The sequence below is a fragment of the Balearica regulorum genome, chromosome Z, assembly GCF_011004875.1.
Source record: "Balearica regulorum gibbericeps isolate bBalReg1 chromosome Z, bBalReg1.pri, whole genome shotgun sequence".
Classification (NCBI taxonomy): Eukaryota; Metazoa; Chordata; class Aves; order Gruiformes; family Gruidae; genus Balearica; species Balearica regulorum.
Window position 1 is genome coordinate 74,102,430 of NC_046220.1, and position 16,773 is coordinate 74,119,202.

The 16,773-nt window shown below is 41.3% G+C and overlaps 1 protein-coding gene across 2 annotated transcripts in view; it reads right to left on the reverse strand.

Moving 5' to 3' along the window:
* The window catches only part of RAI14 (retinoic acid induced 14), a 92,267-nt gene that overhangs the window by 24,458 nt on the left and 51,036 nt on the right, over window positions 1-16,773 (reverse strand). For both annotated transcript variants that reach the window (XM_075740743.1, XM_075740742.1), the window contains exon 3: window positions 11,486-11,616. In XM_075740743.1, coding sequence (XP_075596858.1) covers window positions 11,486-11,616 — 131 coding nt within the window. The remainder of the gene's footprint in view (window positions 1-11,485; window positions 11,617-16,773) is intronic.

Genomic DNA, 16,773 nt, shown 5'->3' on the forward strand with positions numbered 1-16,773 from the left:
TATGAAGTCTTAATTTAAGACAGTAACCTTCTAACTAGGAAATTTTCAACTATGTAAAGAAAAACAGGGAAAAAAAAGAGCAGAAAAATTACACCCAGTCAGGGGGCTCCATCTCTGTTTGGCAAGGTCATGCTCCAAAGTTTTTTTTCAGGGCAGAATTAGCATTCTCTCTAACACAAATTTTCTCCAGGGCCTGAAAGTAGTCTGACACATTACTTACCAAAATCCAAAGCAAATAAAGAATATGGCTGAATTATGGATGCTATGTGCATATTGTATTTACTAATTTCTATTATGACAAACATGGAACAAAGTCAAATTTATAAGCAAGTGTATAATGCTAATGTTCTCTCCCATTTTAATCTGAGTGCTCTGGAAATATTTTAAGTGCAAGAATGTTTGAAAGACACTATGAACTCACATACACTCATTGTCAAAGTTTATTTTGAGTAAAAACATCCCTCCCCAAGACAGATCATTCTTCTTCATTTTCTAATGTAAGTCAACTCTGTGTTGACTTTTTAAAAGTCTGACTTGTCTGCCAACAGTTTGATGATTTATAGTTTCCTGACCCACCAATACCTTCACACAAGCAAACAAGATTGATAAAATAAAGATACAGAGCTGCTTGGAGCCCTTGTAATGCTGACTAAAAATTATAGAAATGGAAGATACTCAAGCTTCGCTGCTACCAGATCATACAGGCAAGTAATTCACCAGCTATCTCAGTCAGAAATAGACCCACTGATAACCTGGCTGATTTTCTGCACTGACTTGAGCTTGTACACGTTTTGCACATTTTAGTGTCTATTATCCCTCAAAGCCTCAATTCCCACTTCAGTAACAACAGCAAAAATACATTAGATGTTATCGGGCTTTTGATTGTTTTCCACCACAGTGCTGGAGCGCCCAAGACCTGACCTGGAGGAGAAAGAGCAGTGAGTATCACTAGAGCAGCATATTCTGTGCATGAAGTGCCCACTGTCACTCAGGAGTAAGTCCAGTGTGGTCGCTTCTCGCATGCAGCCAATAACCAGTAATTAGAGAAGTTTACTTTTCTGTGAATGGTTTGAGCTTTTATCACCGTAAAATACAATGATGAAAGTAAGCCTTTTAAAAACAACAAATTTTTGACATGTCCTGAATCTAATTCATAGAAAGATTATTGCCTCCAGATTTAAAGATTGGAAAAGTCCCAGAATGGTCCTGAAACTGGAGGTGTTTTCTGCCTTCCTCTGCCAATAGGGCTCTCAGCAAAGTACTAATTGTCTGTTCCAGCAAGGATTACACTTCTGTGAACAGCACCTGCCTGGTTCTGCTTCTTTCTTGCATCAGGACATGCAGGTAGGTACCTGTGTGGCTGGTGAGCTGATACAGGGAACAAAAGCAGCTGAAAACCAAAGCTGTCTTCCAGTGTTTCATCACATGGTCACAGATGCATGCACCTTGTCAGTGCAAAGGAAGGAAGAGCATGTAGAATTTCACCTTAAACCTAAAAGCTAAGATTAAACTATGAATGTTTCCCTGTGAAAGCCACAGAATCTTCATCTTTCCCTGACTGCACCTGTATTGGGTTTGCATGGCCAGGTTTTGGTAGCAGGGAGCTACAGGGGTGGCTTCTGTGAGAAGCTGCTTGAAGCTTCCCCTGTGTCCGACAGAGCCAATGCCAGCCGGCTCCAAGACAGACCTGCTGCTGGCCAAGGTTGAGCCCATCAGTAATAGCGGTAGCACCACCAGGACAACAGAGTTAAGAAGGAAGAAAAAAAAAAAACCCAAAAACCAAAACTTGCAGCCCATGGAGGTCCATGGTGGAGCAGATATCCACCTGCAGGCCATGGAGGACCCCACACCAGAGCAGGTGGATGCCCAAAGTAGGCTGTGACCCCATGGGGAGCCCGCTCTGGAGCAGGACCCCAGCAGGACCTGTGGCCCCATGCAGAGAGGAGCCCAGGCCGGAGCAGGTTTGCTGGCAGGACTTGTGACCCCATGGGGGACCCACACTGGAGCAGTCTGGTCCTGAAGGTCTGCACCCTGTGGAAGGGACCCATGCTGGAGCAGTTGGTGAAGAACTGCAGCCCGTGGGAAGGAGTCATGTTGGTGAAGTTGGTGGAGGACTGTCTCCTGTGGGAGGGACCCCATGCTGGAGCAGGGGCAGAGTGTGAGGAGTCCTCCCCCTGAGGAGGAAGGAGCGGCAGAGACAACGTGTGATGAACAGACCACAACCCCCATTCCCCGTCCCCCTGTGCTGCTGCGGGGGAGGAGGGAGAGAAATCGGGAGTGAAGTTGAGCCTGGGAAGAAGGGAGGGGTGGGAGGAGCTGTTTTAAGATTTAGTTTTATTTCTCATTACTCTGTTTTGCTTGGTAATAAATTAGATTAATTTTCCCAAGTTGAGTCTGTTTTGCCTGTGATGGTAATTGATGACTGATCTCTCCCTGCTCTTATCTCGACCCAGGAGCCTTTCGTCGTATTTTCTCTCCCCTGTCCAGCTGAGGAGGGCAGTGATAGAGCGGCTTTGGTGGGTGCCTGGCCTCCAGCCAGGGTCAACCCACCACAGCATTATTAAGAGACAGTCACTTATTTCAGACGATATATGTCTTAGGAAAAACCAGTAATTTAATTATGGAGGAACTATCCAGATGTTTGGTAAATCAGACTGTCTTAAAGGAAAATCAAACATCTCAGGTACCACTATCAATACTTGCTAGTTCTTTAGGTTTTTATTGGTTTTTTTTAAAACAAATAAAAGCCATGGCTTCGCACTGCATCCATTTAATCTCTTCCTAAGAGTAAATGTAATAAACGTGGCTTTTCATAAAATGCTGGCAGTCCATGTCACGATCCTGTCACACACATGCATGCAGTGGCAAGAGTGCAAATACCAGCTTAGGAAAAACAGTTACAGGAAATATGTTTTGTTTCAAGTCAGAGTTGGCACCATTACAAACTGAGAAAATTAAGTGTTCAATCAATGAGTTGCTACTAACACCTTCTGGAGTGCAGGCAGGTTAAGATTTTAAGAAGCTGACACAGGCAGGTATGGATTTACTAGGAGCTGTGGGGGACACTTCCCCTCTGTCCCCCTTAGGACCAGCCCCTGCAAAGTGAAGCGATGCACACAGCCTGTGTTCTCTTATCTTCTACTTAAACATGAGATGGCATCTGCCCTCCCCCAATACACACAAGACCCTCTGGCAAAAACCCTACATGCCACTTCTGCATTAGCATATATTCTGGAACAGCTTTCAAAAAAACCCTAACAAACAATGCAGTTTTCATATAAAGTTTCCAGCTTTGCCTCACAGCATAAAAAGTCTTGTTTCAATCATACACACCTCGAGGTATAGGACATTAATAAAAGGCAAGTCTGCTGAACGGCTGTTTTCTAAATGGGAAAGAAGCAATTGCATCATGCAACACAGGAGCTGGCAAGCTGCAGACTCCTGATTTTAGCCTTCAGACTCAGCAAAAATATCCACCCAGCTGCTCTTCAGAGAGATTTCTGGGATCCCCACAAGCTTTATATTTTTCATTCTCAGGTTGTGTTCCAGCAGTTCCATTTTCATACACAGTTTTCTTTGGCAAACTCTATTACCACATTACCACAAACTCCCACTTCAAGCCTGAAACATATAGACTTTTCTTCTATGTACCATTAATTGTAAACATAAGTGCTCACAATTTGGATTTATCATATGAAGTTTCCTGCAGAGTGCCCATTTTTAAAGTCCCTCAATAACCAATGTCAGCAAATTGCAACAGAGATTCTGCCAAGGGCAAGCTGCAGGACACTCCTAGGTGTTGGCAAAAAATCTAAAGTTTTGAAATACTACTTTTATTTTTGGTGTTGTAGGGTAGCAAAACAGAAAAAGTGTAACAAACAATGAAGTCTCAAAAAGCTTGAAGAGGCTAGAAATGAGAGCAGTGTCGCCTGTGACTCTAAAGCCAAGTTCAGAGGGATGGAGGAAGGCAGAGGAGTAGGGAAGATTCTTTCTGATAGTTTCTTTAAAAAACACATCCCACATCTAAAGCTTGAAGGGGTGCACAGTTAGCTTCTCAATATATATGCCTTCTGGCAAAACATCTTTTTAGCATAGGGTGAAATCCCTGAGGATGCCATGGATGTGCCCAGATCAACATAACTTCTTCCCTGAGTTAAGTAAAACCACCTAGCCAACTGCTACACTTTCTTGCAAGGCCAGAATAGTGTTCAAAGTTAAAATTAAGCCCAACAATGAAAACAATGACTAGCATCTCCCTTGACCTTCATCCTCCAACACAACTCGCTTGGTATTGCTGCCTATGGGCCAGCAAACGCTAATAACCACCTTAGTACATGAAAATTCATGAAATTAGAGCAAGGAAATTCCAAACCATGTTAGCATGACAGTAGGCCAAGAAAAGGCTGGAAAGGTTGAGAACAACTGAGTAAAAGTTAAGCAAAAGAAAATATTTTGTTGAAAATCCATCAAGGCTTTAGAACTGCATATAGTGCTCCAAAAACCAAAAAGCATGGATATCCTTATGCGATATAACGGACATTGACAAAGGATAGCTCAGGGTTATGTGCTTTGAAGCTTCTGTGCCTTTTACACCAAACAATACTTCAGACTTCTTCAGATTTGAAGCAACAGAAGTATTTGGGTTTCTTTTTTTTTATTTAACCACATGAAGTGAACTTCTCTTACTTCACAGGGGAATTACAAACCAAGTGCAATAATATGTACTTACAGTAAGTAATCTACTAGTAACACATTCTTCAGAGACCACTGGTTAAGATGACCTCTTTGTTTTAATAAACTTTAGATAATTATGGCAATACATTTTTATTTTGCATTTCAGAACAGCTATACTACTAAAGCTTTTGAGATTCCACATTTCTGAAGAAGAGTAAGGACTGGAATGCAGACACATGCAGGAAAAGGCAACTTCAGAGCTTTCCTACATTTTCCAGTTAGTACTTTCGTAACACAGAATGCACCTGTAAAGCAGGTAGCAGAAAATGCAGAGTGATACATAAGCCTGATAAATAAGCATCCACCAGCACAGTCTATTGCCCAAGACCTCATTCTGAACCTAAAAAAATTTGCAATAAATCCAACATTTGCACATAGCTCTGTTTTGGCTGTCTGTTCCCTTTCCCTTCCTAGATTAGAGTACATTTTTAAGCCAGCAGCAGCCAGTTGGTGTAATTAAAATCTACACATACAGCTCATTTGGTTGCCTAACTCTTTGAAAAACATGTAAAAGAACTGCAGCCCATTATGTAGATATAAATCTGAAAAACAATTGCAGCCTTAGCCCTGTCCCCTCCAGCCTTAGCGAGTCTGGTTCTGGCCCAACCCATGAGAGGCACACTTCCCTCACGGTCCCCTACCAGCTCAGATAAGATGAGTGCAAGGAGCAGCCACACCATTCCTCACATGGAAGTGGGACACTGGGTTCTACCTCCGTGTGAGCCAAGCTGCAGCTCTTTCACGCCAGGCATACAAAAACTTCCAACCATCTAGGCTACGCTCTGATCCAAGCAACTAAAACTTCTTGAAACCTGGCCAGGTTAGGTAAAATCTGGGTATTTGGCAACTTTGCAAATGGAGCTGCTTTATAGGGAATTCCAGTGGCTGCCTGATGCTGCATTACAGGTTTGGCTGATCCTAGCCATGAGCAGGAGTGGGACAGGAAGCTCTCAGGCTATCCGAACATGTGTACAGGGGCCTTTCAGAAGACAACCTCCTTTCTTCTGAGGTGACAATCTTACTAGCAGATAATGAAATGCAATGGTTTATTAAGGATAGTCATCCTGTCAGCCTGTGTAAAAAAGCAAATATAAACCAGAAGACACAAGCTGGCTCCTAGAACAAATACAGACTTTGTTTCCCCTTTGAACTCTAGCTATCATCTGCAGGAAATCCTGCATGTAAGATGCAAAACCTATGGGATGTTTCTCAATGCTCAAAGAACTTTATATGAAATAGGGAGTTCATTCTTTAAATAAGTGGAATTTGTTTATTTTACAATATAGGAAATCACTAAAGAGAGAAAGTAAAAAGCTTCAGTTTTTCAGAAGTGAAGTTTAGGATCTTCGTAGTTGAAACCAAACTAAAGAGCATTAATTTCTGTCTCTTCAGTTTGTTTTTTTAATAACATGAAGGTATAGAAATACTAAAATGTCCTACACAAAATTGCTTCAAAATGCATATAATAGAACTTGAATGCTGTTGATTGTAAGTCCTGTCAAAACACAGCTAAGAACTAAAAATTGGATCATGGTGGGTCTTGAAGTCTAAGTGAGGGGTCATGTACTCAAAAGCATCAGAAATGGTCTACACAGAGTTTCAGTCAAGAGCCAGGAACAAACCACTGACATGAATTCCATTCCATCTCATGTAAAAGCCTGAATGATTGTAAATACAGTAACATTTGTATGAAATGTGGAGTTTTTTTCATTATAAAAATCAAAGTTAAGTATTGCTCCTCCATTATAGAGATACAAGCGTTTTCTCTCACTATACATTAACAATTGGCTCATACTGAATGTAATAGAAAGTTAATTAGCCCAATTGACTATCCTGGCAGAGGATGGCTTCAGCCAACCATACCCAGATGTTTCATTAACATTTCTATGAGTTAGTGTAAAGCAGAAAGTAATTTTTCAGGAAACTTAATATCAACATCTGAACTGAATTATATTCATAACAATGTTGCAGGGGAGAAGGGGAACAAAAGGGAACAATCAGGATTTGAACCTGAAAAGAACTTCAGGAAAGTTTTGGAGAGACAAAAGCTTTTACACCCAAATCTCCCACAGAAATGCACTTGTATTTACAAGAAATTTTGGAATAAGAACCAGATTTTGGCCATCTGTTAGCCAGAGATAAAACACAGGTGGGGATCACTGTTGTCTTCCTTATTTTGTCCCTGCTCTGAAACCTAGACATTGTTGTGACCATTTGGACCACTATAAATTAAATACTATGATAAAAGTAAATAGAAATATATTTTCTGTCAGTGATCATATCAGGTCACTGGAACACCAATGTACTCCATTCCTGGAGAGGTGACAATCCTTAGGCACTAGACCTTTCTTGCAGCTCCCACCCTTGTACAATATTCAAAAGACAGTATGCTAGTATGCTTTTCTACTTAAAATTGCCTAAACACTTAACAGATGACACAGAGTCTAAACAAAAGAAACATCATCTACAGCATGTTAAACTGAGTAGCCCCAACATGTGCACAAGAAAAAAATGTAGAAACTGCCTGAATTTCAAAATCCTAGAGTATTTATAGCACTTTGGAATCAAGAAAGGGAGGATGATACAATTCTTCTTCCAGTTCATAGGCATTGGGTGCACCTGATTTCTCCAACTTTGAAGATCAGCTGACTAAATGATTTTCTATGGGTTTCCTTCTCAACTAGAACAGTATAAAGTCTGTAGCAAGTCTGTATTCTTCCAATAACTTCCTTTAAAATAAATATTATGTACAAGGAAAGCCTCAATCTTAAAAGGTAATTAAAACCTCATTTATTTTTTTGAGCAGTGATGTCCGTCATGCCACTTGCCCCAACTCCTTATACAATAAGATCCAAAAGAAATAAAATTAACACTATGTACCTGATAAATATAAAGAATTTGTGGTTGGAATATGCTCCAAAATTTGTTTTCATTTCAGCCTCCAATGCATGAACATGCTGTTTCAAATGAAAATATATAATTTCTACTAACTGCTATTGACAATAGTTTTGTGAGAGAGTCCTTAGAAAGTGAATTTGCAGAGATTTCTAAACCTTTTTGGTACCATTGTCAGACTCATTTTATTAAACAACAGTTGATTCAATTGCAGTTAAAAAAAATTAAAGAGACCTATTGTTTCATTTAAGAGCCATAAACATTTAATTCTAGTTTAGTACCTTGCAGAAACATGTAAACACAGCAGTGATGGACTGGCACACAGACAAATAACTTTAGGACAAGGAAGTGCTGCCATTTACATGTTGTGAATCCTTTCCAAAATTCCCACCCCTCCTTCAATAATAGCAGCAGCTTCTTTAAATAACAGCTCGTTTGAACACTTGCTCTTGTGGAAAGTGCAGTACATGAATGAATGCTATCTCCTCCTGAAAAGGCCCTCTTTGAAAAGCCTTTTTTGTTAGTTTAAGTAAGATTTAAATTATCAAATTCCAAACTGGGAAGTACTGCTTTGTTGCTTCAGGAAGCTGGACCAAAAAAAAAAAAAAAAAAAAACCAAAACAAAAAACCCCACACAACCAAAAAAATCACACAAAAAATATCTGGCAGAATAAGACTACAATGGCAGAGTCAGATTTCCAGACAGGCTCTATTACACGTGTGCTTGGCAATAGCCTGTGCTGTGTAAGTGGGAGCAGGAATGGGGCTATGTCAATTTATGCCAAAGGTGGATTTGCTTCATGGCCTTAAAATTGATTTATTGTTCATAGAAATGACTAAGTCAGAGGCAGGGTAGTGGGGTGTGGAAAGTCATGCAACAATTTCATTACTTTGACAATATTTTTAAAGAGAGAGACAGTTAAACCTCCTGAGGAAAATCTGTATTACCTCTAAGAAATTTAGTGGTACCTTGACCTCATTAATTTAAGCATCTATTTTATTGCATGTGGGCAAACAACAAAGAAAGGGACCTGTAGGACAGAGGAAAAAGAGGACAAAGGTGAAATTTAAGTGGTTACATCCAAAGCTGAGCCAGAACTGGAGAACATCGTAGCAGTACTCAGTGGAATGATGCATACAGTACTCAAGAGGACAAATACAGAAAATCCTGGGTTCTGATCTCTGTTCCTCTCAGTTCACGCATTTTATACTAAGAAGCCATTTGATTATAAAACAAAAAAGTAGAAGTACCCCTTTAAGCACAAAAAAATTAGAGTCCTCTCTACATTCTGTTTAAAATAATGTACTATATTACTATGCCTCAAATAAAGATCTGGGCAGTATTGAGAACTTTGTATGAAGGGTTATTGACAAAAAGAATGAAAAAGAAAAGATCTTAAAAGAAACATGTCACACCTTAAGGGAACAGACAATGACAGACCTAACAAACCTGTACTGCAACATGTAATTGTTTCTCCTTTTTTGTTTTCAAGTACATTCCAAAAATTTTCAATCGCGTTATGCAAGTTGTTACATAATTGAATTGATCACGTTCTTCTAGTTAGTCACCTTCAGCCTAATTATATACACAAATGCATCAATATATACTCGCAAGGATCAATAGACCACTCATCCAAAGAGCTCGCTTCCCACATCACACTGCAGACCACTTTCTAAAATGTAACCAGTGAAATCTGAGTAGATGGTGGCCAGTTCTCCCAGAGAGACCTCTCTGGATTGCTCTTTCCCAGCATGAAAGCCTCCTTTGTTCCAGATGAGGTAGCTGACAAACTTGTACCATGCTTCTGCTGGACACTAACACACCTCAGTGCCGGGCTGCAGCAGGTTCTATGCCTCCTATCCAGAACTTCTGAGATAGGGCAAAACGGCTATGTTAAGCACCCAGAATCACTATGCGGGAATGAAGCCCTGGCATCACATTGTAAAAACAGGAGAAACAAGCCTACTTACACAGAAATGATGGCTGTACTTAATTTTGCACACACTAGAAAAAGACTCTGAAGAGGGAAAAATGCAAACAAGACACTGCCCATTATCAATAAGCCATACTGGAGAACATTTCTGGGTCATGATACTTTTTGGTAGCTATGTCTCTCCAGATCAGTGTCAATTCTTTCTATATCTGTCAGTCTCTATCTTTGAAAACTGAGACAGAAATAACTTCAGCAGGTCTGCTAAGTTTCCCGAAGCTCTAGAAACAGAGTAAGAGTTGACACACTGCATTTCTGTATCACTGCAATACTATTTTTCTTGTTTCTCAAGATTTCTGTTACACCACTACACAGAAATAACAAAAAAGTAAATGACAATTAAATGAGCACATGGAACAAGCAGAAGCAGAGATCTTCATAGCATTAACTCACATTTGTTCCAAGCAATTAAAAGAAGTACTTGTGTCTGCATTATTAGTAACAGCATCATTAATATCAATATGTTGTCATCAACGTCTTTGTAGTTGCAAAGAAAAAGGAAAAAAGGGGAATTTTCTTGTGTACCCCTGTGAAGCTGAAAATCATGGCACTACATCCCTACAGTTACAACAACACAATTTCTTAAAGTTAAGAGTCGTGTGTGTACTCAGATAATTTCAGTCTTGGTTAGTTCCCTAGAAAAATGCATAGTATCAAATTATATATGAAACTTGTAGAGTAGGTGTTACACTGGATACAGTGCAGCTTAAGAATCTACCTCTGAAGTTATGTTGACTGTAAAAACATGAGATACTAAACATAGCTGTAATTCAGAAGATTCAATGGAAGTCATGCTTTGATTACGTTCAAAAGAAAAAACACGCGTAAGCAACTTTTTAAAATTAGAAACATACTAAAGTCTGGAGAAGGCCCACTTGAAGTAATTAAGAGGATTTGGACTGCTGCAGTAAGAATTTGCAGGTCATTATGAGTCATGGCCATCATTCAGTTTTCTCAGATGCACAACAGAAATAGAGCAGATGTAGGAAACTGAAACAGACCAAGCAAGAAGCACAGCGTGACTCAGTAAATATAACCCAGAGGTAATTAATTAGAACTTGTTATTTGGTATAAACTGCCTTGTGCTGCCTCTCCCAAGACTAGAAACTGTTTTCCTTTGTCCCCATCTATCCAGAATTTTATGAAGGCTTTGGTTCTGTCATGGGATGCCTATTTCTCATTTATCCATTTAATCATCTTGCTAGGCCATAAGAAAGAAATTTTAAGAATAGTGATCTCTTGGCTGTAGTTTTCTTACTGGAATCTTTATCTTTCACAATTCAGAATGTTAACAGAAGAACAAGGGGAAGATTAGAAGAAGAAAATGTTATATATAAAATAGATTGAGACTGCAAAAGAAATGTCATTCACACAAAATTTTCATTGCCAAACTTCAATCAAAACAAGGAAGAGTTGCACGAGTCATTAGCATCTTCAAGATATTAAAACTCAATCACCATAGTTTCAACCCATTAGAAAGAAAAAATTATCTTCATTTCTATGTCATTAAACTAATGTCCAGGGGAAAAAATAGCCCCAAAGATTAATGCCTTTTGGAGTGTGCAATCTTCAGTGTGCCATGAAATTCCCGAGTCCCAAAATACCTTGTCCTAAAATGGCCCCAATCCACCCAGTAATCCAGCTTCCAGTTACCTCCATGGATTTGTGATTCTGAAATAGAGTTTTAAATGTAGAATTATAAACATAGACTACCAGAATGAGCTTTCTAGAACGTATTGTGCTTCAGATGAAAATTCCATTTTCAGGTTAGACTCTGGTCCTTAATTCCTGTAAGTAGCATACACATCCAAGGCTGGTTTTTTCCCCTCCTTTAAGCTTAAATCACAAGTTTAAGTTGGACTTACGCAGTTTTGCCCTCACTATCGTGTTTGGTGGCACTGGCTCCCTTTTTACCCAGCAATGAAGCCACCTTCTCAGGATCACCATTCTCCACCGCCTGCAGTAGCCGATCATCGTTCTTATTCCACTCATTGGTCTGGAGTAAAAGAAAAAGGGAGAAATATTATTACTACCAGCACTGTGTCCAGGCGCTCCTGAATGATCCTGCACACATTTATCACCATTGAAAGCTGAAACAAAAGCCCAGCACAAAGAAATGAGACAAAGAAAGCCGCAGAAAAGTAATTTGCAAGCTGCACAGCACAGATTCCCAAGGACTCAATGGCTCAAGCCAGGGCCTAAGCAATCACTGGAGATGATCTCTAACACAGAAACTATGTAGAAGAGTACTGCAGGAAAAAATTCTTTTGTTCTTAATGCATTTTAAAAAAAGTTCTCCTTCATTTGTCTAGTCCTGGTTTCTATTCTGGAGCTGCACTGGCCCCATAGGACCTTCATCACGTACATCATGTGGATAAGCAATGAGGTGCCTCACCTGATCCACATCCCACACTAACAGAATAGGCCAGTCAAAACTTTTCGCATTTAAGGCTTTTCCCAGCTCACACTTTGTGGGTATTAACAGGTTAAGAGACTGACCTTTGCAGACTGTAACTAGTTTTACTAAGCTTTTGTCTTTAAAACAAACAGATCGATCACTCAGTTGCCACATCCCTAGTACTGCTTAAAGAAAAGATGATCACCATACGTTTAAATCTTACTTAATCCACTAAATCGTTTTACTCCTTCTCAGGAGTAAAGGAACTCCTCTACTTAGTGGAAGAGCTCCAGGAGGAGGTGAGTAGATTGAGGAGTATTGGGGAGCATGAGAGAGAGATAGACTACTGGAACCTCAGCCTACCTTCCCTGGGACAGGCCCAACAGGCAGGCAGGACACATGATATGGAGAGTCCCTGTCCTCTTTCCACCTGGCAGAACACAGTGACTTAAGGGACAGGGGGCAATGGTGACAAGTTCCTGCCTGGTGCATCAGGCATATCTCCTCTGTGACAAGCCCACCTTCCCAGATGCCCTTGCATAATAGGTACGAGGCTCTGCAAGTGGAACCAGATAGTACCAAGGATGATGGTTTATCTAGCTTGGAGGTGTTGCCAAGGTTAAAGTTGGCCTATGTCCTGTGTCAAAACTGCTTCCATAAAGAAAAAAAAGATGGGTTATTGTTATAGGAGACTCCCTTCTGAAGTGAACAGAAGGGCCAATATGCAGACTGGACCCACTTCTTAGGGAAGTCTACTTAGGGTAGCCTCCCTGGGGCACGGGTTAAAGATGTAAAGAGAAAGCTTCCTACTCTGGTACGGGCCCTCAGGTTATTATCCGTTACTGTTTTTTCAGGCAGGCAGCAATGGAGTTGTAGCAAGTTGGAGGGCAATCAGGAGAGACTTCAGGGCCTTGAGACGACTGGTTAAGAGATCAGAAGCATAAGTAGTGTTCTCCTCTGTCCTTCCAGTTGCAGGGAATGATGAGGGAAGAAACAGGAAAAGCCAGCAGATCAGTAACTACCTCTGAGCCTGGTGTCACTGGCAGAATTTTGGGTTTTTCAATCATGGGTCAGCCTACATGACACCAAGCCTGTTAGTGACAGATAGGGTACACCTCTCAAAGACGGAAAAAGATCTTTGCACAGGGGTTAGTAGGGCTCACTGAAGAAGCTTTAAACTAGATTTGAAGGAGGAAAGGGATAAAAATCAGGCTTGCTAGAGATAAGCCTGAGGGCAGCACACCAGTGTTTGAGAGACTGTATGCTAGTAAGATCCTTCAGTCTACTGTCTCAGTGGAGGCAGGGGATCCATGTGGCAGCAAAGACACAGCAGTTGATGTGTTAGAAATAACAGAAGGGCTGAGAATGGTCATGTAGGAATTACAGCTTGTCCTGCCAAAAAGGTGGCAGGATCAATAGCCCAACTGAAGTGCATCTACACCAATGCATGCAGCATGGGCAATAAACAGGAGGAGCTGGAAGCCATTGTGCAGCGGGAAAACTATGATATAGCTGCCGTCACAGAAACCTGGTGGGATGACTCACGCAACTGGAGTGCTGCAATGGATGGCTATAAACTCTTCAGAGGGGATAGGCAAGGAAGGAGAGGCAGTGGGAGAGCCCTGTATGTTAGGGTGTGTTTTGACTGTCTACAGCTTGATGATGGTGACAACAGGGTTGAGTGTTTATGGGTAAGAATCAGGGGAAAGGCCGACAAGGCAGATACCATGGTGGGACTCTGTTATAGACCACCCAACCAGGATGAAGAGGCAGATGCAAAACTCCATAGGTAGCTGGGAGAAGTCTTACAATCACTAGCCCTTGCTGTCATGGGGGACTTCAACTTACCAGACATCTGCTGGAAATACAGTACAGCAGAGGGGAAACAGTTCAGGAGGTTCCTGGAGTGTGTGGTAGATAACTTCCCAACACAGCTGGTGAGGGAGCCAACTACGGAAGGTGCTTGCTGGACCTGCTGTTTCTGAACAGAGAAAGACCTTGTGGGTGATGTGATGGCTGGAGGCCATCTTGGGCCTAGTGATGATGAAATGACAGAGTTTTTGATTCTCAGAAAAATAAAGAGGGGGATCAGCAGAACTGCTACCTGGGACTTCCAGAGGGCAAACTTTGGGCTGTTTAGGAGCCTGGTTGACAGAGTCCCTTGGGAGGCAGTCCTGAGGGACAAAAGAGTCCAAGAAGGCTGGACATTCTTCAAGAAGATAATCTTTAACGCTCAGGAGCAGGCCATCCCAATGTACTGAAAGATGAGCCAGTGGGGAAGACGACCGGCGTGGCTGGAACTCAGAGCAGGGGAGAGGGAGGAAGTTTATAACCTTTGTAAGAAGGGGCAGGCACCTCAGGAGGACTACAAGGATGTCATAAGGTTATGCACAGAGAAAATTATAAGGGCCAAAGCCCAACTAAAACTTAACTTTGCTACTGCCATAAAAGACAAAAATGTTTCTATAAATAGATTAGCAATAAAAGGAGGACTAAGGAGAATCTCCACCCTTTATTGGATGCTGTCCTGCTTGACTAACCTGATCTCCTTCTATGATAAGGTGACCCACTTGGTGGGTGAGGGAAAAGGCTGTAGATGTTGTCTACCTGGACTTTAGTAAAGCCTTTCACACCGTTCCCCACAGCATTCTCCTGGAAAAAATGGTTGCTCATGGCTTGGACTGGCATACACTTAGCTGGGAAAAAAACCTGGCTGGATGGCCAGACCCAAAGAGTTGTGGTGAATGGAGTTACATCCAGCTGGTGGCCAGTCACAAGCGGTGTTCTTCAGGGCTCAGTTCTCTTTAATATCTCTATCAATGATCTGGACAAGGGGATTGAGTGCCCCCTCAGGAAATTTGCAGGTGACACCAAGCTGGGTTGGAGTGTTGATCTGCTGGAGGGTAGGAAGGCTCTACAGAAGGATCTGGACAGGCTGGATCCATAGGTCAAGACCACTTGCATGACATTCAACAAGGCTCAGTGCTGGGTCTGCACTTGGGTCTCCCTGTACTTGGCACTGGTGAGGCTGCACCTCAAGGACCATGTTCATTTTTGGGCCCCTCACTACAAGAAAGACATTGAGGTGCTGGAGCGTGTCCAAAGAGCAATGAAGCTATTGAAGGGTCTACAGCACAAGTCTTATGAGGAGCAGCTGAGGAAACTGGGGTGGTTTATCCTGGAGAAAAGGAGGCTAAGAGGAGACCTTATCGTTCTGTGCAAGTACCTGGAAGGAGGCTGTAGCCAGGTAGATGTCAGTCTCTTCTCCCAAGTAACAAGCAATATGACAAGAGGAAATGGCTTCAAGTTGCGCCAGGGGAGGTTTAGATTGGATATCAGGAGAAATTTCTTAACCGAATGGGTTATCAAGTATTGGAACAGCCTGCCCAGAGAAATGGTGGTCACCATCCCTGAAGGTGTAGGTGTGGTGCTTAGGGACATAGTTTAGTGGACTTGGCAGTGCTTAGGTTAATGGTTGGACTTGATGATCTTAAAAGATCTCTTGCTACCTAAATGATTCTATGATTCTATCAGCTGAATCAATGAAAGAACACTACTTCCTAATGTGATGACTCCTCCACCCGCTCTGATCTCTCAGGATATGGCCTATTTCCTTTACCAGACCTCCAAACTTGATCTAGGAAGACACAAAGAAAACAGAGGAAAGTCAGCCTTCTGTATTCCATGGGATCACAACAAAATAAGCTCTGGAAAAGGAGTGAAAGTTGCATCCATGCCTTCCAGTCTGAACTGACAACAGGGTTCAGTCTTCAGGAGAGGCAACCTGGTGCAATGGAAAGCTGCATTTGGATTAGTGTTAGCACCCTGCTACACTCAGGAGAGTTATCTTCAACAGACTACGGCTTTTTTATGTCAGCTCATCTCCAGCGTGATTCCCTATTCATTAGTACTCAATTTCTACACAACTTTCACAGTCACTAAATTCATATTAGTACCCTCCTTCAGAAATACCCAACTTAAAACCTCACTTTGTCCCGATGCTTAACACAGACTTTTTTGCCCCTAGCTGAACAAGAAATTTGATGTTTCCCTGTCAGGTGCACATTAACTCTGCAGTCTGTACACACCCTGAAAACCAGAACAGAAGGAAAGTATTCCAGGTTACTAGTTATTTAAAAAACAAACTAAAAAAAAAAAAAAAAAAAGGGAGATGCAGTGTGAGCAGGAGGAGAGTAAACAGGAGTTGAAAGAACACCACCTAGAACCAAGAGTATGAATGGCAGCTCTGTCAAAAGAAGCGGTACACAGAAGACAAAGAGCAATTGCAGTCTGTTATGGCAGTGGTATGACTGGTGGGTAAACGCACATCAAGTAGGTTATATTCTTTACTCTTATAGCACTGGAATAAACCTCTGTAGACTCTAGAGTATTAATTACATCAGCCAAAAAAATTGTTTCCCCTAGCAATATTTAGACTCCATGACAATGAGTCGCCAGCCAAGCAGCAGGCTCCACCTAAAACGAAACTCGTTGCATATTCTTCATTTGGGGAATTTCATGCTCTAAAGGCACCCTATTATTAAAAGCAGATGTTAAAAAAAAACTATCTTACTTGTAAATAAAAACCTTTAAAGTAAACACTGTGTTTGACAGCATATTATGCCTTTTGTTTCAGTGTTTGCACTGTGTCTGGTTTTTTTATTGTTCAGTCATATAAGATATTTAAATATAGGATATTTAATGAATCACCTTTACCCACAAATCTCCAGGATAACTGTAAAGCATTGGTAGCCC